Source organism: Gilbertella persicaria (assembly GCF_025201335.1).
Source record: "Gilbertella persicaria strain CBS 190.32 chromosome Unknown B0P05scaffold_34, whole genome shotgun sequence".
In the NCBI taxonomy this organism is placed as follows: Eukaryota; Fungi; Mucoromycota; class Mucoromycetes; order Mucorales; family Choanephoraceae; genus Gilbertella; species Gilbertella persicaria.
Genome location: NW_026251995.1, coordinates 98,030 through 124,873, shown reverse-complemented (window position 1 = coordinate 124,873; position 26,844 = coordinate 98,030). Strand labels below are relative to the sequence as shown.

General features: G+C 36.3%; 9 protein-coding genes and 1 non-coding gene across 10 annotated transcripts; 7 read left to right on the top strand and 3 right to left on the bottom strand.

Annotated features, from left to right (window-relative positions):
- Positions 1 to 2,075: 2,075 nt before the first annotated feature.
- B0P05DRAFT_514234 (chaperonin 10-like protein) lies at positions 2,076 to 3,502 on the top strand (the record flags this gene model as incomplete). Its single annotated transcript, XM_051575672.1, has 3 exons — positions 2,076 to 2,498; positions 2,549 to 3,176; positions 3,219 to 3,502. The coding sequence occupies exons 1-3, from the start codon at positions 2,355 to 2,357 to the stop codon at positions 3,500 to 3,502; spliced, it is 1,056 nt and encodes a 351-aa protein (XP_051432533.1). The 5' UTR covers positions 2,076 to 2,354.
- Positions 3,503 to 3,934: 432 nt separating this feature from the next.
- On the top strand, positions 3,935 to 6,200 carry B0P05DRAFT_514231 (GRAM domain-containing protein; the record flags this gene model as incomplete). Its single annotated transcript, XM_051575671.1, has 8 exons — positions 3,935 to 4,177; positions 4,229 to 4,304; positions 4,381 to 4,484; positions 4,533 to 4,628; positions 4,677 to 4,863; positions 4,909 to 5,226; positions 5,272 to 5,910; positions 5,998 to 6,200. 8 exons carry the CDS (start codon positions 3,935 to 3,937, stop codon positions 6,198 to 6,200), a joined length of 1,866 nt encoding a protein of 621 aa, XP_051432532.1.
- Positions 6,201 to 6,231: 31 nt separating this feature from the next.
- Positions 6,232 to 9,890, bottom strand: B0P05DRAFT_194138 (armadillo-type protein). Its single transcript, XM_051573188.1, has 10 exons — positions 9,844 to 9,890; positions 9,718 to 9,789; positions 9,455 to 9,666; positions 9,142 to 9,411; positions 9,046 to 9,097; positions 8,878 to 8,994; positions 8,695 to 8,822; positions 8,536 to 8,647; positions 6,483 to 8,483; positions 6,232 to 6,430 (listed from the first exon to the last, which is right to left on the bottom strand). The coding sequence occupies exons 1-10, from the start codon at positions 9,847 to 9,849 to the stop codon at positions 6,263 to 6,265; spliced, it is 3,138 nt and encodes a 1,045-aa protein (XP_051432531.1). The 5' UTR covers positions 9,850 to 9,890; the 3' UTR covers positions 6,232 to 6,262.
- A 359-nt stretch (positions 9,891 to 10,249) lies between these two features.
- On the top strand, positions 10,250 to 11,250 carry B0P05DRAFT_551447 (nucleophile aminohydrolase). The gene is made up of 4 exons (XM_051579359.1): positions 10,250 to 10,382; positions 10,432 to 10,687; positions 10,738 to 10,948; positions 10,994 to 11,250. The coding sequence occupies exons 1-4, from the start codon at positions 10,268 to 10,270 to the stop codon at positions 11,153 to 11,155; spliced, it is 744 nt and encodes a 247-aa protein (XP_051432530.1). The 5' UTR covers positions 10,250 to 10,267; the 3' UTR covers positions 11,156 to 11,250.
- A 27-nt stretch (positions 11,251 to 11,277) lies between these two features.
- On the top strand, positions 11,278 to 14,593 carry B0P05DRAFT_551425 (ras guanine nucleotide exchange factor domain-containing protein). The gene is made up of 11 exons (XM_051579358.1): positions 11,278 to 11,463; positions 11,515 to 11,773; positions 11,822 to 11,897; positions 11,940 to 12,312; positions 12,391 to 12,464; positions 12,543 to 12,624; positions 12,674 to 12,727; positions 12,788 to 13,508; positions 13,565 to 13,962; positions 14,016 to 14,217; positions 14,266 to 14,593. The coding sequence occupies exons 2-11, from the start codon at positions 11,705 to 11,707 to the stop codon at positions 14,350 to 14,352; spliced, it is 2,136 nt and encodes a 711-aa protein (XP_051432529.1). The 5' UTR covers positions 11,278 to 11,463; positions 11,515 to 11,704; the 3' UTR covers positions 14,353 to 14,593.
- An 854-nt stretch (positions 14,594 to 15,447) lies between these two features.
- Positions 15,448 to 15,520, top strand: B0P05DRAFT_t74. Its single transcript has one exon. It is a non-coding gene; the product is annotated as a tRNA-Ala (tRNA).
- Positions 15,521 to 18,271: 2,751 nt separating this feature from the next.
- Positions 18,272 to 19,363, top strand: B0P05DRAFT_573528 (uncharacterized protein; the record flags this gene model as incomplete). The annotated part of the gene is made up of 2 exons (XM_051581517.1): positions 18,272 to 19,013; positions 19,068 to 19,363. The coding sequence occupies 2 exons, from the start codon at positions 18,272 to 18,274 to the stop codon at positions 19,361 to 19,363; spliced, it is 1,038 nt and encodes a 345-aa protein (XP_051432528.1).
- Positions 19,364 to 20,936: 1,573 nt separating this feature from the next.
- On the bottom strand, positions 20,937 to 23,186 carry B0P05DRAFT_551397 (acyltransferase ChoActase/COT/CPT). The gene is made up of 6 exons (XM_051579357.1): positions 23,100 to 23,186; positions 22,594 to 23,057; positions 22,236 to 22,545; positions 21,953 to 22,168; positions 21,855 to 21,910; positions 20,937 to 21,804 (listed from the first exon to the last, which is right to left on the bottom strand). The coding sequence occupies exons 1-6, from the start codon at positions 23,151 to 23,153 to the stop codon at positions 20,976 to 20,978; spliced, it is 1,929 nt and encodes a 642-aa protein (XP_051432527.1). The 5' UTR covers positions 23,154 to 23,186; the 3' UTR covers positions 20,937 to 20,975.
- Positions 23,141 to 24,511, bottom strand: B0P05DRAFT_551391 (mitochondrial carrier domain-containing protein). The gene is made up of 4 exons (XM_051579356.1): positions 24,293 to 24,511; positions 24,068 to 24,236; positions 23,628 to 24,018; positions 23,141 to 23,576 (listed from the first exon to the last, which is right to left on the bottom strand). The coding sequence occupies exons 1-4, from the start codon at positions 24,490 to 24,492 to the stop codon at positions 23,332 to 23,334; spliced, it is 1,005 nt and encodes a 334-aa protein (XP_051432526.1). The 5' UTR covers positions 24,493 to 24,511; the 3' UTR covers positions 23,141 to 23,331.
- A 407-nt stretch (positions 24,512 to 24,918) lies between these two features.
- On the top strand, positions 24,919 to 26,826 carry B0P05DRAFT_551388 (putative platelet-activating factor acetylhydrolase ib alpha subunit). The gene is made up of 9 exons (XM_051579355.1): positions 24,919 to 25,091; positions 25,158 to 25,320; positions 25,362 to 25,662; positions 25,709 to 25,886; positions 25,932 to 26,028; positions 26,074 to 26,205; positions 26,257 to 26,358; positions 26,403 to 26,560; positions 26,607 to 26,826. The coding sequence occupies exons 1-9, from the start codon at positions 25,054 to 25,056 to the stop codon at positions 26,677 to 26,679; spliced, it is 1,242 nt and encodes a 413-aa protein (XP_051432525.1). The 5' UTR covers positions 24,919 to 25,053; the 3' UTR covers positions 26,680 to 26,826.
- Positions 26,827 to 26,844: the final 18 nt, after the last annotated feature.

Genomic DNA, 26,844 nt, shown 5'->3' with positions numbered 1-26,844 from the left:
TTTTCTTATGTAGATGTGTGTGTGTGTGTGGGGGGGGGTAAATGGACATAGAACATACAGGATAGCTGTGTGCGAAGATTGATTCAATTTGACTATCCATTCTGCCGCATCTAGGATCGGACTTTTGTTGAGAGCTGCATAAAAACGCAGTTATTTTGCTTTGGTGTAATAATAAAAGTTATAAAACTTGGCTTTCTGAGTCTATTGATGTAGAGAACACAGCAGCTTTGCTAGCAAAATATTGAGAAAATAGGCCGACATGTTTACAAGGTTCTCCACTTGTATCATGTCATCTTCATAACACACTTGGCAAACAAACTCATGCACTAAAAACTACAGCCTCTGGTGCTCATTTTGAGTACTTAAGCTTGTTGATAGCTTCCTTTTTTGTCTTGCAGCGTCGAAAAGAAGCTCAAAGAGTTGTCAAACTCGAGATTTCCTGAGTAATACCCTTTGGTCAAAAATGGCTTTTGGCCAAATTTTACATGCCACTTTTTTTTTTGGTCCAAATCAACTCCAAAGATACCATGAATGTTAGCAGACATTGTTTGTAGTTATATAGAGTATTTATATGCGGTTAAATTGGTTTTATACTCACTTTCTATGCACAGTTTTACTTAAAGAAAATGTATTCATTTCAAAAGGACCTTTTTGTGATTTAATGCAATCAATGACACCTTGCCCTGAAAGAAACGAACTTATCAGCTCATGCATATTTATACACTTTATAAGGAGCTTTGTTATTTGATAGAAATACGCCTTTTGCTAGGTTTATCTGGCTGATATTTCTCTTTCACGAATTTACGCGTTTTAGATCTATGTATGTCTTTAAATCGTGATATTTTTTCACACTTTCCTTAATAGATTTTCAGTTTCAGTTTTGTTTGATGTTGGTTGACGAGTGGTTCTGATTTGTCTTTCTTTTTTTCTGCATATCCTTTGCCGATCTACTTCCAATGTCACTTTGCTTTTTGTTTTGGAGTTGTTTTTTTGGCTAATATGACAAACTTGTGCATCGTTCAGAAATAGAAAAGAGCAATGGACCAAGAAACGAATTCCTGCTGTGCCTTAGATCAGAGCATTTAAAATAGATATCAGTCATACGACTCGAATGAATTCATAGATTGTTGAACAAATAATTGAGAGGTTGTTCAATAAGTCTATAACAAAGACAAGTACTTTTTTTCGGATTCAGTTCAAAGACTGACAAGCGTGAATTAAGTTTGATGACATACCTTAGGCTTTCGTTTTACTCGATCAGACAAGAAAAAAAAAAAAAAGGATCCACAATCTGGAGTTTTCTTTCATGTAGAGTTTATTTGAACTATATAAAATCTGGTAAGATTGATAATTGAGAGTCTTTGGACTTTAATTCAGATATGTCAATGGGGCTTTTACCAATGATGTAAATGTTGTTTGTTCATTTTATGCAGTCTTTTTTTTGTTTGAGAAGAGCAATATTTCTGGTTTTTTTTTGAGATTTAAATGGTTAAAGTTAAATAGTAGATGTTGAGATTCGTTTCTTCCCGAGGTTTATTCAAAGTGTGTTGTCCTATTTAGTTTATTGTCATGATACTTTTTTTTTTCACAGACGTCTGCAACAATGCGCCTCAATCTGAAGCTTGCTACGTTGTGATGTGTTGAAGAATCTCTAGTATATCAATACTTTTTTATTCTCAGTTTTGAAAGCAAATTAGCTTCCTTTACTGCAGATCTACCTATACTATAAACTTAAAATAAAAGAAGAATACAGTAAAAGAGAAGCTGTTTATTGGAAAATTTCATTATATTATGGTGAAAACCTGCATGGTCCTGACTAGTGCCAACTGCACACTTGGGATGATAAACAAATAATATAACGTGTGACGCCTTCTGAGCATATCCAAAAGATAAAATAAAAGTTCGAAACCATGTTGACTAAGCAAAACGCATAAGGAAATGGATTTACGTCTTCGACTTTCCTAATTTGACAAATTCAGGGTTTTCTATACTTTTCTATCGACTTTAATAAGAGTCAACATATTGAAGCAAAAAAAAAGAAAAAAAAAATAGGGCACCTTAAACGAACAAGGCCCCTCTATAGTATAACGTATTTTACATAGCTTTATTGAAAGATTGTGTTGAATTAAAGAGAAAACAAAATCTGACGGTTATTAATTAAGGTTATTTCCTTTTTCTTGTAAAACAATGTTTAAAATTAAAAAGCATGATCTTCTCTGCACTGATAATGAACGTAATCGCACTTCCAGATATAGAGGCTGAGATTGAGTGCCTGTTTTTTTTCTTATATAAAGCGAGAAAGGTTCCATGGTTTGTTTCGATATTCTAAGAATAATAATAATAATAATAATAAAATGTCTGCTGAAAACGATACCTTCAATGCTTGGGCCGGTGTTGCCAAAGATCAACCTCTTGAAAGGGTTCAACTTCAATTAAGACAATGGACAGAAGATTGTGTCGAAATGAACATCACTCACTGCGGTATTTGTGCTAGTGATGTAAGTAGAAGCCTCTTGTTTGGTCAGATCGCTAATATTTTTTATTCTAGGTCCACACACTTGAAGAAGGTGAAGAATGGGGATCCACAAACTATCCTTGTGTTGTTGGTCATGAAATCACTGGTATTGTTACAAGAGTTGGTAAAAATGTTACCCATTTAAGGGTTGGTGACCGTGCTGGTGTCGGTGCTCAATGTGGTTCTTGTCATGAATGTGACCATTGTAAGTCTGGTAACGAAAACCTTTGCTTCCGTAATATGGTTACTACTTACAACTCCAAGTGGGAAAATGGAGATAAAACCTATGGTGGTTATGCTGATAAATGGAGAGGTGATTGTCGCTTTGCTTTTAAGATCCCTGATCATTTGTCAAATGAAGTAGCTGCCACATTCTTCTGTGCTGGTGTCACTACTTATGCTCCCTTAAAGCGTGCAAATGTCAATTCTGAATCTACTGTTGGTATTATGGGTCTTGGTGGTTTAGGCCATTATGGTGTCCTTTGGGCCAAAGCCATGGGTGCCAAGGTGGTTGCTATCTCTAGCGGTGATCATAAGCGTGAAGTTGCCAAGGAACTTGGCTGTAATGATTATATTAATTCCCGTGACCCTGAAGATTTGAAGAGATACACAAAGAAGTTTTCTCATATTCTTTGTACTGGCTGTAGCTCTGATTTTGAATGTAAGTTGACATACATCAAAGAAAAGAATCTAATCTAGTTAGGGTCTACTTACCTCGCTCTTATCCGTGGTAATGGTTACTTCCTTAACGTCAATGCTCCTCGTTGGAAGTTCCCTGCTATCTCACCTTTTGTTTTGTTGATGAATCAATGTTTTATTCATGGTTCTGCTATTGGTTCTCCTGCTGAAATTGAAGATATGCTTAAATTTGCAGAAGAAAAACAAATCAAACCTTGGCTCCAAAAGTATTCTATGAAAGACGTAAACAAGGCTCTTGAAGATTTCAGAGCTGGTAAGCCTAGATTCAGATTTGTATTGGAAAACTAGTTTCATATATATATATATATATACTCAATAAAAAAAACACTTTGTCATTTTTAAAAAAAAGGGATGGGGGAAACTTCTCCTTGATATGACTCTAGGAGGGGAATGATCGACGCTGTCTTACCGAGGCAGACAGAATAGAGAAATGTGCTGTTATTTACACGTTTTTTAAATAGACAGACTCCTAAATAGTAACTTTCCGAGGAGAGAAAAATAATAATGCCCAGCAACAAATCATGATAAATTAAGAAATGCTTATGCTAAGCTTTGTTCTGCAAAAGGTAATATTTCGAGGAATAAATAAATCACTTTCTCCCCCTCCTCATAAAATAAAAATATATAAAAAAACTCCCTCCTTCTCTTTCTTTCTTTCTTTTTTTGAAACAAACAAAATAAAAACAAAATAAAGAATTTTATAGTACAGACTTGGTTGCCATGCAATCAGACACTAAGCACTCTACTACTTCACGCGCACCTTCACCTGTGCCATCTGCAGTACTCTATGAAACCAACAAGACCAACCACTCTTCACCTCACTTACCTCTTCCACATGCCCCACAACGTCGTTCTAGCTTCTCTGCCGATCATACAACCGAACAATGCTTAGAAAAACCACTTGTTAGTCAACGGTCTTTCCCCCACTTGCGTAAAAAACATCGCCGTGAATCCGATACAACAGTAGAAGATATAGGCTCAGATATTTCACTGTCCGCAGAAGTACCCACTAAGTTTGCAAATGAAAAGAGAAATCATGATTTCCATGCCTTGTTTAGAAGCGTTCCAGATCATGAAAGATTAATTGATGGTAAGCAAAAAAAAAAAAAAAAAAAAAAAAAAGGAGAACAGAAAATCCAATTTTGTTTTGTTTTGTTTGTTATTAGACTATGGCTGTGCTCTTCAAAAAGAAATCTTACTTCAAGGTAGAGTCTATATTTCCGAACACCATCTCTGCTTCAATGCAAACATTTTTGGCTGGATCACAAACGTAAGTGATTTAGAGTTGCACACATAAATTCTTATCCGAAGTTTAAAGTTGGTCATTGCATTTGCAGACATTGAGGATATTGAAAAAAGATCGACAGCTATTTTCATACCAAACGCAATCTTGATTTCTACTAGTTCATCCAAGGTAAAGCATACACAACTATAAACAAACAAATTTATCTGTCTATTATAGCACTTTTTAGCTTCCTTTCTTTCACGTGATCAAGCATATGACCAAATGGTTGAGAATTGGAAAGCATCTAAAACAGCCATGGCCCCTATCGATGACGAAGAAGAGGATGATACAACCAGTGCTTTTTCAGATGATGAATTTAGTTCTTCCTCGGACTATTCTGAAGACGAATTAGTCCGTCTGAATGGTAAACTACATACACACAAATAGTAATGATTGACTCTTCTTTTAGATACACCAAACAAAGATCGACAAGGATCATTAGCATCACTGCCTTTACCAAAACATGCATCGGCTGAAGAAGTAGCCAGACGCCGTGCTATTTCAGAAGTAGGCCAGCGTCCCATGAACATGCAAGACGAGACTAAAGAAGCAACCGAAGCCAATCAATTGATGGAAAAGACGGAATGTGATTGTAGTAAAAATAATCAGCATTTTCCAACTACTGTCATGGACAATACATATGATACCACCATTGACACCATGTATAATTTACTGTATAATAGTTCATTCATGCATACTTTTCTTACTGAATCAGAAAAGAGTACAGGTAAAGAAGTCTAGCATGAAACCACAGTATCTTATGATGTGATAGATGTGTGTATAGGTACATGGTCTGAAGGCTCTGAGGGTTGTATACGTTCTCGAGAATCATCTTATGTAAAATACCTCGGTGGTTCAATTGGACCCAGGACAACCAAATGTTACTTGGATGAACAAGTCCAATTTTGTGATTTAAGCAACTATGTCAGTCAACTCACCATCACACGCACGCCTGATGTGCCTTCGGGTGGTTCTTTTACAGTCAAAACACGAACATGTCTATCTTGGTGTGGTCAAGGACAAGTCCGAGTGCTGGTCACAGTGCTTGTCGATTTCACCAAATCATCCTGGCTGAAATCCACCATTGAAAAGGCTACAATTGATGGTCAACAAACCTTTTATAAGAACCTAGATGCTGCAGTGCGCAAGCAACTCGATAAACCAAAACGTACGCATCCTAAAAAGAAACGGCGTCCCAGACATCACCGTAAACAAGCTACTGAAATACCTGCTCAACAAGACACGGAACAGCATGCATGGATGGTCAATGGGCTTAACTGGATCATAAGCCATGCTAAACCACCCAACACAGCACAATTGACAGTGATCTGCATGGCGATTATGGTCTTGACTAACATGTATATTGCACTTAAAATGGCAGGCGTCGATAAACAATTGGATCAAATGGGTCGTATGCGCCGTCCTCATACGTCTTATCACATGGACCTTGATGACCATCAGACTTCCTTGTGGCAATTCTTGTCAAAACTAGATCCAGACTCACAAACTGACTTTATCTATCCTAAGCTTCGCAACCACAATAAAGAACAAGACGATCAACTCGAATTTTCCAAAACAGCCAAAATAAAACTGGACCAACGTATGCTTGAATTGGAGAAAATGATACAAAAAGCAGGAGAAAACATGGAGCAAGTAACTCAAGTGGTTCGAGGACAAAGAAAACGAATTTTGAATCAATAAAAAAAGTTAATTTGTATTATGAATTATAATAGTCTAAGTGAGTAGATTTCTAAGCAATATATCTACAAAAAGCGGGCTAATTCACTGTTGGAAATGCCCAAAGAAGGAGATTGAGTATTTAAAGCACGTAATAGCTCTACAAGTTCAGCGCGTGTGGCATCGTCTAATTGATCTTCATTAGACAAAACATGATGGAATACAGGGAGGAAGTTGGGAATTTGACTATGAATCTACATACAGGCGAAATACATTAGAAAAAAAGGGGGTGGAAAGATCACTTACATAAGCATTGTTAGCACGAACAAGTGAAAACAGACACTTGAAGACAGGTTCATTTTCAGCAAAATCAGCCTTGAGTGGAAGCACACTGATAAACACAGGCAACACTTGGTCAAGAGGAACAGCATCAGGACGAGCCATGATCAATCTAGCAACAGCACCTGTAGCATTGTCGGTGATATTAGGCACTGGCTGGTTTTGGAAAAGAGGATACAATGCAGTTAACATCACAGGGTACTGTGAAGCAAGATCGATTTGAGAATTGGCAGCAAGAATACCTAAAGCATAAGCAGCATTGCTTCTGACAGAGTGATCTTCATCAGCACATGCCTTGATAAATAACTGAAGAAGCCGTTCAGTATGAGGAGTGACAGCAGACTTGATGCCAGTGATACATTCACCAAGACAACCAATGGCCATAGAGCGTTCAGAAGAAGTCTTTGATTTCTTGTAGTATTTAGCAATCAAGGGCATAAAGACATCAAAGTAAGAAGAATAACCTTCACCCACAGTCTCACATATGGTGGCAACAAGATCACCAGCAGCACTGATCAAAAGAGACTCAGATTCGGCTTCTTCTTCTTCATCAACAAAGTCGTCATCATCGTAGCTTTGTTGACAGATGGATCTTTTTTCAAAGATATCAAGGATATTTCGAGAAATTTCTTCGACATGTTCAGCAATGATGCTTGGACCCATCAATTTGAGAGACTGGATCAATTCTTGGCAGATTTGAACAACAACCATCTTGTCATCTTCATCTTTCCACATAGTCAAGACAGTAGGAATAATGATGGATGTCATGTTTTGGACATTTTCATGGACAGGATACGACACAGGCAAACCAGCTCTCCATTCTTCAGAACCAGACATGAGATAAAAGGTCTTGAGGAAACTAAACAAACTACCAACAACAGCCTTTCTGACACCGTCAAAGAGGTGGTAAGAGAGTTCGGTCAATTCTTGAACTGAAGGCTCAACATAGGGCAAAAAGTGAGTCTGAGTGCTTTCAAAGATTTCACCAAGTGCATCAGCAGCAAATTCTTTTTCATCAGCAATAGCAGAATTAAAATTGAAACCACTATCGTCATCTTCATCATCGCCCAAGGTAAGGTCGATTTCGCTACCAATGTTAGCATCGTCCTTTTCTTCAGCCTTACAGGAAGCAATAATGGAAGGCATGATGGTAGGAAGATAAGGAGCAAACTCTTCACCAAACACACGAGCCATGATGGAGAAGAAAGCATAAGAACATTCGCGAAGACGAGGAGAGTCTAAAGAGAGTTGCTCAATAGCCAGAGCCATCAAATCCTGAGTGAAAGGTCTGAATTTATCAGCACCGACAGCTTCAGCAATAGCACCAGCAGAATCAGTAGCTACACCACGAAGCAAGGTTTCATCTGTGCCTTCTGTCAATGTCATCAAATGACGAATACGAGGCATGACACCACCAAAGTAAGGTTCAAACCCTTCACCAGCAGCATGAGCAGCGCTACCGATAGCAGCCATGACAGTAGCCTTAGTTTCTGTTTGAGGAGCATGGTCCAAGAGAAACAAGAGCTTCTCCATCAACATGGGCAAGTATTGCAATACTTCATCGCCTAAACTTTCGAGAATGGCATCAAGTGCATTACAAGCGTGCTTGGTAACTTCAGGGTTTGTGTCGTTCATCAAGTTGAAGACAAGAGGAAGCAAGATTTGATGGCTTTCAGAAATTTCAGCCGGCATTTCTTCAGCAAGACAACCGAGAGCCATACAAGCAGCACGGCGAACAATGATTTCTGGATCTTGAAGACCAGAACATACAAGAGGTAAGAGCTCGTTTAATTTAGGGCTCATGTATTCAGCACAACCTTCGATAATGACAGCAAAGGACATCATGGCTGCCTTACGGTAGTTGGGATCAGGGTTTTGCATATAGGCAACTACCATAGGCATCACGATAGGGAACACTTGTTGAGGAGGCATGTTGGTAGCTAAGGCATTTAATACTTTGAAGGCCAACTATGTACAGAAAAAAGTGAGAAAGTGTCATAACTACAATGCATACACGTACACGAGAAGGAGAATCTTCATCTACATCTTCGGGATCTTCTTCAGAACCAATAGGCATCAATCCTTCTACAATAAAACCAACAAGCTTCAAACTTCTAATCTTGTTTTGTTTACTATATGTTTGAGTTAGATGATAAGTTGGTCTCTTTTATACACTTACTATACAGCAGCCCACATCAAAAAAGAAAGGGCCATTACACGAAGAGAATCATCCAATTCACGGTTAGAGCCCACTGTCAAAAAGAATCGAATCAAATCCACTAAATGATTAGACAAAAGAGGTGCATCCTATGATATGGCTTAGATTTACTCTTGTTTGATCCATAAATAGATAGATATTTACCAACATCAACAAAGTATCAAACACTTCGAATATTTCACTAGCGCTTTCCTCGTCACTTTCTTTTAAACATTGTTCTAATACATTGACCATACCAGGAATCATATTTCTGAATGATTTCTACACACACAAAAAGTAAGTTCATGAAATACGTTCGCAAGATTAACGTACAATGTTTTCCTTATCTTCAGTTTCGATGAATTCAGCCAATTTACCCAATGTCCTAATACAGTCATTAGCTTATGTAATCATACACTTGACCCTTACAATACAGTCGTGACTCGGACACGCTTACTTTCGGGATCCACAATAGATTTTTGAAACAAATCATAAAGAGGAGCAGTATGATCCATAAAGAAATCGGCAATCACTTCAAAAAGGGTATAAAGACAGTAAGTACCCACTTCGCGATGAATAGCAGTGGCACTAGCACAAGCTTGGTTCAAAAATCCTAATAATTCTGGCCACTTGTTTTCGGGAACATCAATACGAGCAATAGATGAAATAACACGAGCAGTAGAATGACGAACAATTTCACTTTTTAAGTATAAGCAAACAACCTCTATCATGGTTTACTTACTGTTGTTCGTTCAAGGCAATTTGCAACAATTGGCCACGGATAGCAGCTTGTGCTGCGTCAGGGATATCTTGCCATTTCTTGGAGATACGTTTTCTCAATTCTACAGCGGCCAGTTGACGCACAGGGTGGTGGGGTGAGCGACTGATGATTTCTACAAGAGCAGGAATACAGTCTGCTGAAACATAGAATTGATTATTCAAAGTAGAGGTGGCCTAAAAAAAAAACTTTTTTAGATTTTTTAAAAAAAAAAAAAGAGCACATACAAGTCGAATAGTTTCAGAGTCTTGAGCTGTAGCAAGCTTAGTTAAAAGCTCTTCAAGGCTTGTCACAAATTGCTGTAAAACATATATTAGTACATGGTGTTTGTTGATATGAGCAACATGCTATACCTCCATAGTCAAAAAGGTCTAAGAAAAAAAGAAAAAGAAAAAAAAACTTTAATCTAATTTATTGCCCGCAGAGATACAAGAATATCATATTAAATGCTTAAAGAAAAGCGAGTCACGGAGGTTGAAACTAATGTACAGCTATTTGTTCAAACTGATGGTACTACAGTGGCTTCATTCACTTGTAAGAGATACATGCTCGCTGCTCTTTATATCTCATAATATCTCTATAGTAACTAGATCAAAAGCAAGATGTCTGACAGTTATAGAGCCCTTTGAACATTGCTTGTGCATTGCAAATGAAAAAAAGTCCGTCTATTTCATAAGCAAATCCCAACAGCCGCACTGCGTCATCATTGAGATACGCGTCGTTCAAATAAAGTGCGCATTTCATCTTTCACTTTTTTTGTTCTTTTTCTTTATTATAATGGCTGACCGATACAGTTTCTCTCTTACTACCTTTTCTCCTTCTGGTAAACTTGTTCAAATTGAATATGCCTTGAACGCTGTTTCTCAAGGTGTTACTACTGTTGGTATCAAAGGTATATATATACACATTATTAATATATGCTAAAACATATAATAATATAGCTACCAATGGTATTGTTATCGCCACAGAAAAAAAATCAGCATCCAGCCTTGTGGATGATTCAACACTTGAGAAAGTTGCTACTATCTGTGCCAATATTGGTATGATTTATTCTGGTATGGGACCTGATTTTCGTGTCCTTGTCACCAAAGCACGTAAAGCAGCACAAGCATATAAGAGAGTTTATATGGAAGAGCCTCCAGTACGTATTCTTGTTCAAGAAGTAGCCAGTGTCATGCAAGAATACACTCAAAGCGGGTAAATACAATCTTGCTTTTTATTATTTCGATTCCTAATATAATATTTAGTGGTGTTCGTCCATTTGGTGTCTCTATTTTAATTGCAGGTTATGATGAAGTGAATGGACCTTCACTTTATCAAGTGGATCCTTCTGGATCTTATTTTGCTTGGAAGGCTACTGCTATCGGAAAGAACATGATTAATGCAAAGACCTTTTTGGAAAAGAGATACAACGAAGAAATGGAACTAGAAGATGCAGTACACACAGCTATTTTGACTGTAAGTTTGGTTTCTATACTATACTTTTTCTAATACCTGTCATAGCTTAAAGAAGGATTTGAAGGACAAATGACAGAGAACAGTTTGGAAATCGGTATCATTGGTACAAGTACAGTTGGTGTCTACGGCGGTGAAAGAAAAGAAATTCCTTTATTTAGAAAATTAAGCTTAAATGAAGTCAAGGATTATTTAGCAAACATTGCCTAAAAATGCGAATAAAAATATATCTCTCTGTGTGTGTGTGCGACATTCTGAATTAAGGAGAAGTGAGAGTTCAAAAAGACTTTCAGTTTGAGAGGGAGTTCAGTTTTTCTCCCCTTGAAAACACAAAAATTAAAATTGTTTATTTTTTTTTTCTTCTTCTTTTCTTTTCTATATAGATATACTAGTCATAAGCATATTAATATTTACCTATCATCCTCTTTAGCCTGCTTTGTATGGCCATGTGGATTTCTCGAAAAATAGCTGCAATCAACAAACCTTTGCCACCTGTATTCAATCAAACATCAGATCATGTACATGAGTTATTTATATTGACACTATTCGGCACTGAACGTTCTGTTTAGATCAACCCACTTGTTGTAGTAGTCGTAGGTGACTCAAATGTAGGCAAATCAACCTTGATACGATTTGGACTACAAGACTTGATTGCCAAACACGATTCAAATCGACCAGGTAATCTTTCTCCTTATTTCCCTTTACTGCTATTTAATTAACATATGTTTTCAAGATCTACAGTGCCACCATACAAATATTATGTTGGACAGAGTCGATTATCCTTTGGATGTCATCGAAATAGAGCCCAGCATGATTGATTTACTCACAGTAAGTTATAGGTTTTTATACGTGCATTGGCTTATTTTCTTTTGAAAGGAAACTATTCATGGAGGACTAGTGTGCTATGACACAACAAATAAATCATCTTTAGCATGTATTCCTGATTTACTAGGCAAGTAGTGCACTTATCTTATTCGATGCTAATTTTATATAGACTATTTTACCTCCCGCCATATTCCAACTTTTCTTATTGGGCTTAAAAGTGATTTGGTTTCATCCTGTCAAGTGGTTCCGGACCTTGACTTTTCAATTCAGCATTACAGAGTAGACACATTCTCGGAAGACGGTGTACAACGCATACAAAACATCTATAAAGACTTGCTTGGTCAATATGATCCGTTACTGTCTCAGGATAGAGAGGAGATCAAGACTCGTCCCAATACGTTAGTGATGTTGACAGACGAGTATTTTAGTACAGATCACAATGGTTCCACTTGTCTCCATATGGTAAACAAGAAAGAAAGAAATTCAGCATATTCATCACACTATACTCATCTTAGTAGTAGGCGTGGTTCAAAAGACAGCAGGTATTTCTCTTTTTCTTTCTTTCTTTTAATTTTTATTATGCCACTTTTATTATTTAATAACGTACTTGAATACTTTAGTGATTCTTTTAATATTGGATTGACACCAGATGATATTGTTGATCGATTGTTATTTATTGAGTATAGTAAAGCAGGTAAAATGGGTGTCCTTTTTTTTTTTTTTTAGGAGAAGACAAAAAAAAAGTGTAACTCCTTATTTTTTTTTTATCTAGATGAAAACATCATACCTATCTTTTTGACATTTTTTCGTAAATTTATGAAGCCATATGAGCTCGTACAGAAACTAGTAGAGAGGCAAAGTACAACTATCTATTTAACATGTATGCTGACAAACAGATATTAGATTTGAAGAGGATGGCCTTTCATCAGATGAATCACCAACAGAGTTACAAAAAAGGTATTATTTTTCTTTCTTTCCCTTGTTCCGGTCAATTGTGTAACTTAACCACGCGTTTAGAATTCATAGCATTTTCACATTGTGGCTGTCACATTATTGGAACGACTTTTATGGCTCGCATGCTCGACAAAACATCATTCTCTTTTTAGACCGCATTTCGAAATACGAGAGTCTCACGCCTATTTGTGATTCATTAGCACCACTTGTTGTACGTGAACCACCAATAGATGATCCAGACAAAGCCTGGGGACTAGTAGATGATCAAGACCAGATCACCACACGTAAAAAAAAGGACAGTGGTTATGCAAGCGGGTTTAATTTTTCACCTACACGTCATGAATTCATGCTCAAGAGTAACCCATCATCACCACGTAATACAGTCATTGAACCAGCATTACTGTCGCCCAATTTGAATCGGTTACTGTCACGCAGAAAGCAAGTGTCGCATTCAGAATCACATCCAGATTTACGATCTTCTTATCACACAACGGAATTTCCTAGACTAGCTGAATTTGCAGGTGGTATCATCAATATTGATACTATTCTTCATCAGAGTCAACGTACGTCTGTCATGACACCTTCGATTGCTACTACACATGGAAATGATTGGAATTCTTCGTTCGGTCACCATTTTGCTTCTAGTCTGATTAGTTCTTTTCGTCAACATCGTAATGATAAAGACCAAGCAAGCTTTAATTACAAGACATTCATGAAAGCATCCGACCATGCGATTGCTGATCAATTGACCTGGATCGAAGCTGAGCTTTTTACACGCATTAAAGTAAGCATAGCCAACGTCCCATGTGGACAACTGATCTTGTCTTTTTTTTTATGTAGCCTCGAGAATTTATTCGGAATATCTGGAATAGCTCTTCTTGTTCTAGCAGCAACAATACAGTGATGGCGTCAATTGCACATTTTAATTTTATTTCAGCTTGGCTAGTGACGATGATTGTAACACAATCCCGGTTGAGCAAACGCGTTGCCCTATTGCAAAAGTTCATGCTAATTGCTGTCGAGTTACGAAACCGTAACAACTACAACACCTTAATGGCTATCCTGGCTGGTATCAACAGTGCGGCTGTGCTTAGGCTAAAGCAAACTCGTCAAGTGGTCTCGACTAAAAAAGTGTACAAACAATTTCAAAGCCTAGAGCGCTTAATGAGCACAGATCGGTCGTTTAGTTCTTATCGCATGGCATTGAAGGCTTCTGACGCTCCCGGAATACCTTATCTGTAAGTGACGTTTTTTCAGAGTCATGTTTATGGTAACTCATTTTTCTTAATAGTGGAATTCATAATCAAGACTTGGTGTCGCTTGCTGAAGCCAATAAAGATTTTCGTACGGATGGATCTGTTCATTGGGAAAAGTTTCGTTTGATGGGCGAGACCATCATGGCCACCATGAAGTTCAAGTACCCAGGCTATGCTATCGAACCTGATGCTAAACTACTAACGTTTATTGCTGATTGTTATATCTTGTCTGAAGATGTATGTATAGTACCAACACTGTCTGATACTAATTATATTTTTGTATAGGAACAATACAGGCGATCGACTTTAATAGAGCCAAAACTAGCTTCTACGAATACAAACAGGATTCGAGACTTGTGGCTAAGATTGTAAGCATGCTTTCACTTTTATTTTATGTACATACACAGATAACTATATCACTTCTACCTTATTATTACTCTTTATATGTATTTCTTAATTTTTCTTCTCTTTTCTTTATATATGAAAAGTTCATGTATAAATAAATCATCCTATTTATAAAAACATTGCCTTTTTGTCTACATACCAAGTGGACTTTTTCACGACATCTAGTTATGAAAAATAGGCCAATTTGAATATTTCCTCTAATTGCAGGTCTTTTTTAGAATTAGTCTTTTGCTTATCATTTTTTTCAGTTATTATGCATACAACATAGACAATATGATAGCGATAATTGCTTCAGGGATGAGAGATATAATATCGCTTGAGATCAAACTGTGTTACGCATTATGAAAGCGATAAAATGCGATCAAGAATCACATTTCTAAGCATATTCCTGAAAAATAAAATTGAGGCACGTCGGCATGAAAAACTTCATCATTTTCAAAAGAAGATCCTCCGAAAGCCAATCAAAAGCGGTAATTAACAGTCACGTGACCATGAAATTAAATATATTTAAGCGGAACATATTATTATATGCGTCTCACTTACCATGTCACAGAAAATAGCGATTCCAGTAAGAAACAGCCAATTGAAGTTGAATATAACCTTCCAACAAACTATAATCCGAACAAACGAAGGTTTAAACCACAAGTACTGAACAAAAGAAGAAAGAAAGTCCGCCTCAACTTGATTCGCATTAGTAAAGCCAAGCACACTTTAGATTCGTCAAGACAGAAACATCAATCAGCTTTAAGTATTTAATTACTTCCTTCTCCATATGTTATAGTTTATATATTTTAGTACAATTAGAAAACATATAAATACTGTGTTATTGATACTTGTAAGTTCTTCATCTTATACTTACTGTATCAATACACAGGTAACATTACATTTATTATAAATAAAGATCTTATACTTACTGTATCAATACACAGTTCCTTTCTGTGACGTCACGTTATTTCCAGAATATTTCCCAGTGAATCTATTGGCTAAGAAACGTTCTATTGTCTCGTGACTTGACTATAAGAATACAAACCTAAGTAAAATATCAAATCGACAACCATATAAGGGGATGTAGCTCAAATGGTAGAGCGCTCGCTTAGCATGCGAGAGGCACTGGGATCGACGCCCAGCTTCTCCAATCTTTTATTTCGTTGGTAAATTTCGTGAGACGTTTTGAAAATTCTCGGCCTTTTTTCGTCGCAAATTTTGGTGGTTTTCAAACCAAAGACTTATCATTCTTCCTTTATTTCAAAGATTCCGTTTACTCAATGCTGTTGTCTTGTGTCATCTCTCTTTTCTGCATTAAATTAGAAAATAAATAACAATTTACAAATCATCAACAGTAATATTTTGATAATGCTCCCTAAAATCTATTTATTAAAAGAATTCTGAGTATGTCTATAGACAGGCACCAATGATTAAGATGTAATAAAAATATCGAATGACTTTTGATAGTCTTCGAAAAAAATGCATTATATCATTGTGATATCTATCTATATTGAAATGGAGCATGCTGTTGTTTGCTTTGTCCATTCAGGATTGATAACATAATGGTACCTGAACAGAATTTTAGTTTAATCTCAGAAAATGTCAAACGTCTTATGTTCTTTTCTATAGCACATTTGTCAGGGGAAAAAAGGAATTTTTTCATACTTGTGGAGTACAAAACATACAGTCTCGATTCTGGAGAAAACACCAATAATGGTTTAACAATCATATCCTTGAGATACTGAAGACATACTTACGCAACGCACGTAACGATGCTAAGAAAATAATGATCCAAGATTTAAAGCTAATCTATGACTCAGTAAAATTTTTCTTAATAAGTTCATCATTTGTATAGTAGCTCTTTAGGCTACCAGAATTTCCTTGCGATTAAGAAAACCTTTGTTTTTCTTCTAAAACTGTCATGAAAGATTGACATAGACTTCAGTAAATAAATGACAAGTAAGACAAATGTTTACATTCTTTCTTTAAAAAGCGGGTATTTCACTTTGTCAGCAAACTCTGATCAAACTGCGCTAATACACAATGTCGGCATTCTTTCTCTTTAGATAAAAAACGTTTCATAGAAAAAGTATCTCTTGTAGTATGAAACATATTTTTTTTTTTGAAACCGCATTCTCCGGAACAAATGCCTTTAGTTAATATCACAATGTATTTCAAATAAGCCAGGCATGGTTTCAAGTACCTCTTTATTATAAATCAGTTCATCTCGACATAAAACTAAAATAGGAAATTTTTACAAAAACGAACAACATGCTGCGCAAAGAGAAAGAGAGTCTAAACATAAGTGAAAGAAACGGATGGTTTAGTTGATAAAAGTTCATTTTACAAGATAAAAAGGAAATACGCCTGCATGTATTCATGACTCTCTTTCTCTCTTTCTTTTTAGAATATGTCCATAGATTAGCATTAAAATGGAATTTTATTGATCTTTTCTTTATTTATTCATTAGAGTTTGAAACTAAAAGACGTAAGTAAAGAGAAAGAGAGCAAAAAATAAAAAAAAAAAAAGCATGACTTATTCTTTATATAGTAAGCATTAAATGCAGTTAATGCATTGCATGGAAAGGGAAAAAAAGGGGGAGGAAGATAAGAGGAAAATCCTTGGTGGTGTCATTTGCACATATGGTAGCAAAGTAGATCATGTCACACTTGTGATATTAATATAACAGTTCATGGAACAAAAACAAGTAAAACAAAACAAAACAAAAAACGTGGTCAACCATTACATAATATTATGATTAACGGGCTAAACAATGAAAAACACATCGTAAGTTTATCAAATGCACAATTATTCTTTTTTCTTCTGGTGCACATACATGCACGCCCGCATACAGATGTACTTGAAGTGAAAACCAAGATTTATACGATAGGGTTGATACTACTCATTTATATCGTCATTGTCATTCCTCCTTTTAGAAAAAGTCATCCAAGAAAAAACGAAAATGAACATATATCTTTTTGGTGTACCTTGATTCACATGAACGATCTGTGTAGCAATGAACAGCGGCTTTAGGATGGCATCATTCTCTTCTGTCAATACCTATTTTAAAAAAAATTTGGTTCATATCTCGATCACTGTATGAAACATTATGTCAGAGAGTGTACTACACTTCTTTTCTTTCCCATCTTCTCTTTCAAGTTGTCTCTATCAGTCACCTAAAAAGATTTCGCGTGATTGTTGGCATTGAAAAAGGGCGCTAATAACCTTAATGTATATGTATCTCCGTCTTTTTTTGAAAAAAGAAAAGGCGCCTGTCCTACACTGTTATTGTATACTTAAATATATTTATAAAATATTCTTTCTTTGTGTTGCCAATGGAGGTAACAAAATGACGGAAAAATACCGAACAAAAAAAAAAAAAAGGTACAATGGATTCATGCATTGTAATACTTTACTTTTCCACTCTTCCTTCAGATTTTTACGTCATTTATATTATGGCAACAATAGCTATTAAGGACAAGAAGGTGAAAGGAGGAAAAGGAAGTTTGCTTTAGAATCCAATGCAATATGCACAGACCAAGATCTGGGCTGAATTTACTAAGAAAAAAAGGCGTTTCCCTCCATCTTTTAGCCTTAAGCCTTATTGACAAGAAAAGGTATAGAGAAAAAGAAGTACAGAGAAGAAAGTATGTTGAATTTGGTATTCTGATCAACTCATTTGATTCATCATATGTTCCCCTTTAGAAAAATAAATAAAGTGAGTGTCATTGGCCCGCAAAGCATGCTTTCCATATCCGCCATTACACAAGAAATAATTCACACACAGACAAAATTATCATGCTCTTGGTTTTTTTTTTTATTTTTTTTTTAGTATAAAAATCCCAAAAGAAAAAAAAGCAATCTTTTTTTCTTTATTTATTTTCTCTAAATATTATAAGAATGACGGATAATAATTCTTCACCTTTCAAATTAAAGAACCCTACTGCGTATCATATCTTGGCTACTCAACAGCAACAACAACAACATGTCTCGTTAAGTCATTTACAACTTGACAATTTAGAGGACCAGTATCATCATCCTCCACCTACTATTGACTTTAGTGAATACTATCTCCAAAGACAACAGCAACAGCAACAACAGTTCTTATCGCCTGAGTCTACTTCGCCCCCTTTGCAAGACTTTGATGATCTGGACAGCTTATCTAGTGGTTTGCCTATCAATTTCAGCAATATGATGATAGTGCCTGAGCAACAAAATTATTTTTTCTCATCGCAACCAAAGATAAACACAAGCACACTCATGATGTCAAGCCAACACAACAGCTCAACCGATATTTTCCATGAAGAATCACCTTCTGATTACTCTTCTTCAGTAGACATGTTTCCTCATCATCAAAGAAATAATAGCATGGGTAGTAGTAAAGACACTGCCTCTTTGGCTACTTCGCCACCTTCTTTTATGTATGACCAACAGCCTTTTTCCGCTCCTGCTCAAATGGGTTATGAATTCCTTACAAATCACATTCAAAGTATTACTTCTTATCATCAAGACAAACACAAGAGTTTAAGTCATAGCTTAGCTGCTACGGGTGTAAATAACCTTGATGAATACGAATCAATTCAGCTGAATCAACAGTTGCTTTCTGAAAAGAAGCGACGTAGAAGGGAATCTCACAATGCAGGTAAGTTGTTAAGCTTTATACCAATTTAGTTTCTCTAACTTGTATTTTTCTTAGTTGAAAGAAGAAGAAGAGAAAATATCAATGAAAGAATTCAAGAACTTGGTACATTGCTGCCAGAAACAATGCTTGAAGAACTTGCATGCACAAGTCTAAATGGTAACAACAATAAGCCAAACAAAGGCGCTATTTTACGTAAATCAGTCGACCATATTCGTATCTTACAACAAGAAGTGTCTAGCTATAAACATCGCATCTATGAATTGGAAAAGCAACTAGCTGCCTTATCCACTAATACTACTAATACTACTACTACTACTACTTTTAATACTACTACAATTGCTACTAATTAATTCTCATGCCACACATATACATAGTTCTATTCCCGTTGTTGTATACACACTTAATTATATATTTGTAAATTTCGTTCCTTTTCCTTTCCCTATACATATATCTTATTCTTTATATATATATATATATATATATATATCTCATTCCCTCATTTGTTATCATTATTATTATCGTTATTATTCAAAAAAATTTTTTTAAGTAACTTATTTGTCCTTGATTTGCGTGTATGCATTTGGTAAAAAAAAATGTACCTTCTTTTGTGCAATATGCATTCTTTGCTCCTCCAAGAATAGTAACTTCAAAACATTCGGGATTATTTTTGATTCTCTTCTTTGTATCACCTTTAACCTGACACTTGGTTCGTATATTTTTTTGGGGGGTTATTCACTATAGACAATAAACAAGATTACAATGGTACAAGTTTGTATAACGCATTCTTTTTTTGTCTTGATTAGCCTTAAAAAGTAGGAAAGTCCTTTTATAAGAAGAAAAGAAAAGTGTTTTCGTACTTAAAGCATGTTTCAAGCTTTACACGATATATTTGAAGCTTACAAAGATCATTGGGAACTTTCTTTTTTCAGGAAGCTAACTCAAAGCGGGATTTTGTTGTTTTGGACATGCGAAAAAAGAAGAGATAACATAGATGGTTTACATTTTTATTTATTTAGAGTTATAAAGATAGTATTATTAGTTTTTATAGATACAAACACAAAAAAAAGTGTCTCATAAGCTCATTTCTCTGACAAAAGCTAGCTAAGAAATGGTTATCTGAGACGAATATATATATATAAAGCATCCTAGTGTATGCATGATAAGTATCAGTTTAACTCTTTTTAGTTTCTTGTTATTTGCAGCAACTCGAGGTCCTTGAAGTTGCAATTTCATTTCATTCTTGCATAAACCGGTTAATATTTCTAACCATAGAATATGTCTTCATTCTCCGCATGAGTACTTTGCTCAAGTGTAAGGAACTCTCACAACAGAAGTTTTCCTCTTAGTCATGATTAAAGAAGCAAACGGTAATTTAATTTAAACTTCATTTGCAGCTTATACAGGCTCGCAGAAAAAATATTGGATGTCTTTTAATGATTTTTAAAAACAAATAAAAATTGTATGATTTCCATTCTTGAACAAGTTCCCCAAAGCATCATAGATGAGCACTATAATAAAAGCTTAGGTTGTTTACTTGACAAAAAAAAAAAGAAAGGACTAATATTTGATGTATCTACTATTTGCATCAATCACAGCTTAGTATTAGTTGATTATATTGTGTAGTGGTATAAATGTAATGATTTAAAGCAATTATGCAATTGACAAAATCATTCAACTACCTTCTCTTATCTGTGTCAGTATCTTACATATATTGGTTAATATATGTTACTAGTTTATTCTCTGTTCTTTCTTATAATCTAATGTAAGTAACAATATATATGTATATATTGCTTATGCATCTCATGCTCTGCTTAATTTCTAGCATTTATTTTTCCCCCCAACAAGTTTTTTTTATGAAAATACATGTATGTTAATATACATCTTTATTTTCATACCATTCAAATCTAAAAATGGTCTAAATGGTGTAAAAAAAAAAAAAAAAAAAAGGCGGGAAAAGCGAATCTACAATTTGGCTTCAGACTCGATTTCAGTCATCATCAAATCTCTCAAATCATTAGCAGCATCTTCAAGAGCTTGCTTGAAATGGTGAGTACCATTCACATAGCGTGTACCATGCACTTCGAGATCCTTTACACTAGCCACATTGAATTGAAGTGCATTGCTCTTAATCATATAGGCACAACCAAAACCATCGTTGACAACTTGACCCCAACCATAACCATCAAAGTGTTCAGAAGACAATTGAGAGGTAGAGAGGTACCAGTGAGAAGAGTAGGCATGGATAGGTTGAGTGAACAATTCAGGCTTTTCTTCTCCAAGCTTCAAACTATTCTTGAGACCAAAGAAGTGACGATCAACACCGTGACCATTGACAGCATCAGCCATGTAAGCCCCTTGTGCCTTCAAAGCAGCACGAAAAGCAGCAATCTTGACTTGGTTAGAAGCATGAGGATCTTCCATAGTCTTGACGAAGGTCACAGATTCAGTAGAGACCGTACGAGCAGTTTCGGTACGACCACGTTGGAATTTACGTGTTTGAGCAGATTCATACGTAGGGCGGCTGGTACCAAACATCTTGTAGTAAGCGAGCTGAATGACCATTTGAGCATAACCGTCAGGGGAGCACTTGAATTTCTTGATCAAGTTCTTACCGTAGGATTGGTAGGCCAAGACAGTCAATTCATGCTTGTTGATCAAGCGCTCAAAATGAGATTCGGCGGATCGAATGTCCTTGATAACAGCATCGTCAATATGGAAGTTGAGTTCTTGAGGCACAGGAATATCAGAACGCACATTAGCAGAACCATGTTGAATCAAGTTTCTGTTTAGACTATACATAGGTCAATACCAAAACTAAAGGTCATTTTGTCTCTCTCTTACCCATCACACACATATTCGTTCAAGCGACAAGTGGCAGTACCATCCATGCAAGAGTGCTAACATGCTATTAGATGCATACACTTTTCATCTGATCTTACCTCGCCCATGAAACCAGCCTTACCGTTCTCAAAGACGATAAACTGAAGAGGTTTATCAAAGAAACGGTTACGGCCATCACCATGCCAGCAAGCGCGGGAAGCTTCATCACGGGTAAAAGGTGATTGGTCGTCCAGACAGACAACAAAATCGGATGATTCTATCTTTTCCAACATGCGAGCATTCTCAGGGTTTACAGACATTAAATGCTCACGGTACTAAATGATTAGGCGGATAGTAAGCAAATTGGTTTCCCATACACATATTCCAATGTCCGCACATTACCTCTGTCCATGTATCACGGTTATCTGATGTCAAGACACCAAGAGGAACACCTTTTGAGTAGCCTGCTTGATCAATGATGTTCTGGAATTGCTGTTGAAGTTCAGCAGTAGACAATTGTTGGCCCTTATGGAACGTATCGACCACATAGAATTTGTTTTTACGAATCACAATCACATGATTGTTCTTGACAGGATCATGGCTGATTTCATAATCAGAAGGTTTCTTTGGAATGCGGCAATTGTTAAACATGTACTTGTATGAGTCCATACACATAGGTTCACCCTTGGCCATTTCAACAGACAATGTCTTACTATTCATCAGGAGGTTAACTCAAAGATGCATTCTCACCACGACTTACTCAACAACCTGTTTCTTAAACTCAAGAGCAGCTGTAGTGATAGCAGCAGCGCGTTCAGCAGGATCCTTGCGTAATTTGTCATCTTTATACAAGAAGAAATAGCTGACATAGATCACAACAGGATCACGATAACCCATATAGGCTTGATCAAGCCACCAATCTTCCATCCAGTTAACAATATTAGGGTCTTGAGCTCGAGCCATAAGACGTTCTTGAAGCTGAAGACCGAGACCACCAGGTGCTTCAAAGTCCTTTACGGCTTGTTCTGTCTTTTTGTATTCGACATCGTCAACAAGAGGACGGATCGTCTTGAGGTACTTTTGTAAAGTGGCACCCAAGGCAGGCACAGGGAGTTTGGGAAGGTTCTTTTGGTATCGTAACATAGGACCTGCAGCTTGAGGATCAATAGGTGTCTTGGGTTCAGGTTTAGCAGAAGCAAAGGTACGGCGTACCATGGCTGTTCTCTATTTATATGTTAAGCCATCATTGATGTTTTCTCTACTTACAGCGGCCATAGTAAAGCGAGGAGAGACTTTGGTAGTAGCTCGAAGAAGAGACATGAGAGTTATGAGAAAAAGAAAAGAAAAAAAAAGACTATTTAATCGTGTCAGCAGAAATTTAGAGAGCGTGATACAAAGTGAAAAATCATTTGCTATTACAAATGAAAAATTCCCCACATCTTTGTACAACCACGGATTAACATTATTCATTTATTATTATTATTATTATTGTACACTTCTAAAATAACATGTTCATGGCCTTCATGGAGTATTCTACACCCAAGAAAGTAGCAGCATTGGCAGGGAAAGCTCTTAACATGGCAGGGCCAAGACCCTTAAAGAGAGCAGAAGGACCATCTGCCTTGAGTGTCTTTTTAAGACAATCACCCAATCCGCTGTATGTACCGGCAGGAGCAGATTGTAAACGAGACTTGAGAACATCAGGAGGAATAGCAATTGTCCACATAGCAACACCAGCCATACCTAACAAGATGAATATCATACATACATACATACACACACTCATGTACTTACCACCAGCAAACAAGACAGCACCAAAACTTAAATCTTCAGGGCGAGCACCTTCAGGTGTAAGACCCTTCTTGATGAGTTCATAGGCAACAAAGTAAGCAGCAGAACCAGGAGAATCACGCAAGAGAGTAGCACCTGTACCTCTCCAGATAGAACGAACACCACCTTCTTTGTAGAGTTGACGAACAACATCCAAAGGACCTTTGTATTTGGGATCACCTCCTTGACCTTGAATCTGCATCAACACCTTGACACGCTCAGAAGGTGCCATGAACAAAGTGGTAGGAACAGCAGAGAATGCGCCAGCAAATGTGATTTCAGCCAAAGAAAGAGGTCTGCTCACATCGCTCTTTTCTCTTAAACCATACACAATCTTTTTACCTAAATCATAAGACTATACCAGGTTAATCCAAACTTGCTCAAGTCGAACAGTAAACACTTACCCAGAAACTGACGGCAAAGATGGGTGTGACACTAGCTAAAGGAGTGGCCATACCACGGTATAAACCCAAAATACCATCATGTTTAATGATTTGTTTGAAACAATCGGCCGTGTTCTTGTAGAGACCTTCACTTGTCTGGAGACGCACCTTGACGAGATCAAAGGGTTGACTAAGAAACATATGCTCATCAGTATATCTATATACATAGTATGGTGGTTACTTTACCCAACCAAGACAGAAGCCATACCACCAAAACCACCAGAAAGGAAAGACTTGATAGAAGAAGCAGTATCACTCTTGACCTCGACAGTAGTAAGTTCAATTTGCTTTTGTTCAACAGACATTTCTTTTTTTGTGGGGATAAAAGAAAAAAAAAAATAAACGAGAGAGGGGAAAAAAAGGAAATTATAGCTGATTTCTTGCATGTGAATTTTATGTTGCACTAAAAAACGATTTGTAATCTTAAAACCCATTGATGGGAGACTGAGGGGGAAGAAAATGAAAAAAGGCTTTAATAGGTTGGCTGAATCAACATGTATAACGAATAAGAAAAAAAAAATTAGAATTCTACTTGGAAGCTATTAGATAAGCACAGCTTATTTTTTTATTTTATTTTTATTTTTATTTTTATTTTTGCCCTTAAAATAACATGTCTCGTGTCCCTACGTTTCATATATTCAAAGGAGTGGTGATTTAATATCCCGCAGCTTGACATATAAAACAAACCATAGACTATCTGCTTCATCATCAAGAGCTAAAAATACTCTTTTAACTTCGGCTGGATTCCGTTGACCGTCTCCGGTGAGACCAATAATTGAACCTTTCTTTCCGACCCCCCTCACTCACTCACACTCTCATTCACTCACACTTCTTGCTTGTTTTAAAGTGCGTCATACTTTTCATAAAAAAAATTCTTTTTCTTTCTTTTTTATTTTCCTTCTCTTTCCCTCCCCTTTTTAAATAAATAAATAAATAAATAAATAAAAATGACAAGTATTCTTTCTGACCGTCAGAAAGACGAGTTGTAAGTGAAAGAGAAAAAAAAAAGGCGAGTGTCTTCTTGTTCTCATCTTGTTCTCTCGTTTTTTAGACACAAGGCTATACTGGATTATTTAAGCACCAGTGGATTTACTGAGTCATTTAATATGCTCAAGTCTGAAACACATAACGAGGATTTCACTGCTGACCCCAAGCAAAAATATGCAGGCTTACTAGAAAAGAAATGGACTTCTGTCATACGTTTGCAGAAAAAGGTAAGCCATGATATTACTTATATCTGTTTAACACAAGATAGATTATGGAGTTGGAAACAAAATCAGCACAAATGCAGGAAGAAATTAATAATGCGCCCATCAGAAAACAAACTTCTTCTGTTGATTGGATCCCTCGCGCCCCTGAAAGACAAAGCATGACAGGTCATAGGAGCCCTATTACTCGTATTGTATTCCACCCCATCTATCAAACACTGGCCTCTTCTTCAGAAGACACAACTATCAAGATTTGGGATTATGAAACGGGTGAATTTGAACGCACTTTGAAAGGCCATACCAAATCAGTACAAGATGTTGTATTTGATCCTAAGGGCAACTTTTTAGGTACATTCATAAAGATAGTTATGTATGACTTATCTTATTATTCTAGTATCTTGTTCTGCTGATCTTTCAATTAAGGTATGGGATATCAATAATGATTACAAGTGTATCAAGACATTGTATGGTCATGATCACAGTGTATCTTCTATTGGCTATTTGCCTTCAGGAGATACGATCATTTCATCGTCACGTGACAAAACCATCAAATTATGGGATGCTGCATCAGGGTAAAGGGTCATTAGAAAAAAGATATATTTACTGACACTCATTAGTTATTGTATTAAGACACTAGTTGGACATCTGGATTGGGTAAGAACAGTTAAACCCAGTGAAGATGGTAAATACTTGGTTTCTGCGTCGAATGATCAAGTAAGTTGTCCATCTTATTTCAAACTCGCTTATCTCTGTAAACAGACAGCTAGACTTTGGGATACTCAATCAGGAGAAGCAAAAATGGAATTTCGAGGCCATGAACATGTTGTTGAATGTGCTATTTTTGTACCTGTCAATTCATACCCTTATATTCAAGAATTAATTGGCGATGAGGCAAGTTGTTATTCTATGCCTCTATGCATTTTATTAACCTCTTTTTGATAGAACAAACAAAAAGATCCTATGCCAGGACAATACATTTTAACAGCATCAAGAGACAAGACAATCAAATTATGGAATTCAAATGGACAATTATTACACACAATGGTAAACAACGTTGCATGTAACATATGAGCTTAGTCTCTGTATAGATTGGACATGATAACTGGGTTAGAGGCTTAGTTGTTCATCCAAATGGCAAGTATTTGCTCAGTGCTTCAGATGACAAGACAATCAAGATTTGGGATTTGAAAACAGGTCGATGTCAAAAGACAATAGAAGCTCATTCTCACTTTGTGACATGCATAGCGTAGGTAGATATGTGTTCTATGCTTTGATTCTTACTTTTATGTTAGCTATTGTCATATTAGTCCTGTTGTTGCAACAGGCAGTGTAGACCAAACAATTAAGCTTTGGCAATGTCGATAAAAAGAAATACACCATCCATGTCATTATTTTTCTATTAATTCAATACCACCTCTCCTTTTTCTTTATATAATATCTCCAATCTAGTACAAATACAAGACCTTTTTTTTTCTTTTTTCACAAAAAAAAAAAAAAGTTTTATAATAGAAATCATATTTTATTTCCAAT

Excerpts from the sequence above, each read along its gene's own strand:
- B0P05DRAFT_194138 (XM_051573188.1), bottom strand. Across the intron at positions 9,098-9,141 it reads GTCCGAGTCACGACTGTATT|GACATTGGGTAAATTGGCTG; the intron begins GTAAGGGTCAAG and ends TGACTGTATTAG. Across the intron at positions 8,995-9,045 it reads CTGAAGATAAGGAAAACATT|AAATCATTCAGAAATATGAT; the intron begins GTACGTTAATCT and ends TTGTGTGTGTAG.
- B0P05DRAFT_551447 (XM_051579359.1), top strand. The coding sequence starts at position 10,268 with ATGGCTGACCGATACAGTTTCTCTCTTACTACCTTTTCTCCTTCTGGT. Across the intron at positions 10,383-10,431 it reads TACTACTGTTGGTATCAAAG|CTACCAATGGTATTGTTATC; the intron begins GTATATATATAC and ends ATAATAATATAG. Across the intron at positions 10,949-10,993 it reads TACACACAGCTATTTTGACT|CTTAAAGAAGGATTTGAAGG; the intron begins GTAAGTTTGGTT and ends TACCTGTCATAG.
- B0P05DRAFT_551425 (XM_051579358.1), top strand. The coding sequence starts at position 11,705 with ATGTTGGACAGAGTCGATTATCCTTTGGATGTCATCGAAATAGAGCCC. Across the intron at positions 12,313-12,390 it reads CGTGGTTCAAAAGACAGCAG|TGATTCTTTTAATATTGGAT; the intron begins GTATTTCTCTTT and ends TGAATACTTTAG. Across the intron at positions 12,728-12,787 it reads CCAACAGAGTTACAAAAAAG|AATTCATAGCATTTTCACAT; the intron begins GTATTATTTTTC and ends CCACGCGTTTAG.
- B0P05DRAFT_551397 (XM_051579357.1), bottom strand. The coding sequence starts at position 23,153 with ATGTCTCTTCTTCGAGCTACTACCAAAGTCTCTCCTCGCTTTACTATG. Across the intron at positions 23,058-23,099 it reads CTCGCTTTACTATGGCCGCT|AGAACAGCCATGGTACGCCG; the intron begins GTAAGTAGAGAA and ends ACATATAAATAG. Across the intron at positions 22,546-22,593 it reads TTTAAGAAACAGGTTGTTGA|TAAGACATTGTCTGTTGAAA; the intron begins GTAAGTCGTGGT and ends CCTGATGAATAG.
- B0P05DRAFT_551391 (XM_051579356.1), bottom strand. The coding sequence starts at position 24,492 with ATGCAAGAAATCAGCTATAATTTCCTTTTTTTCCCCTCTCTCGTTTAT. Across the intron at positions 24,019-24,067 it reads TCTTTGCCGTCAGTTTCTGG|TCTTATGATTTAGGTAAAAA; the intron begins GTAAGTGTTTAC and ends AACCTGGTATAG. Across the intron at positions 23,577-23,627 it reads TGCTGTCTTGTTTGCTGGTG|GTATGGCTGGTGTTGCTATG; the intron begins GTAAGTACATGA and ends TCATCTTGTTAG.
- B0P05DRAFT_551388 (XM_051579355.1), top strand. The coding sequence starts at position 25,054 with ATGACAAGTATTCTTTCTGACCGTCAGAAAGACGAGTT. Across the intron at positions 25,663-25,708 it reads TCCTAAGGGCAACTTTTTAG|TATCTTGTTCTGCTGATCTT; the intron begins GTACATTCATAA and ends TTATTATTCTAG. Across the intron at positions 26,029-26,073 it reads TTTCTGCGTCGAATGATCAA|ACAGCTAGACTTTGGGATAC; the intron begins GTAAGTTGTCCA and ends CTCTGTAAACAG.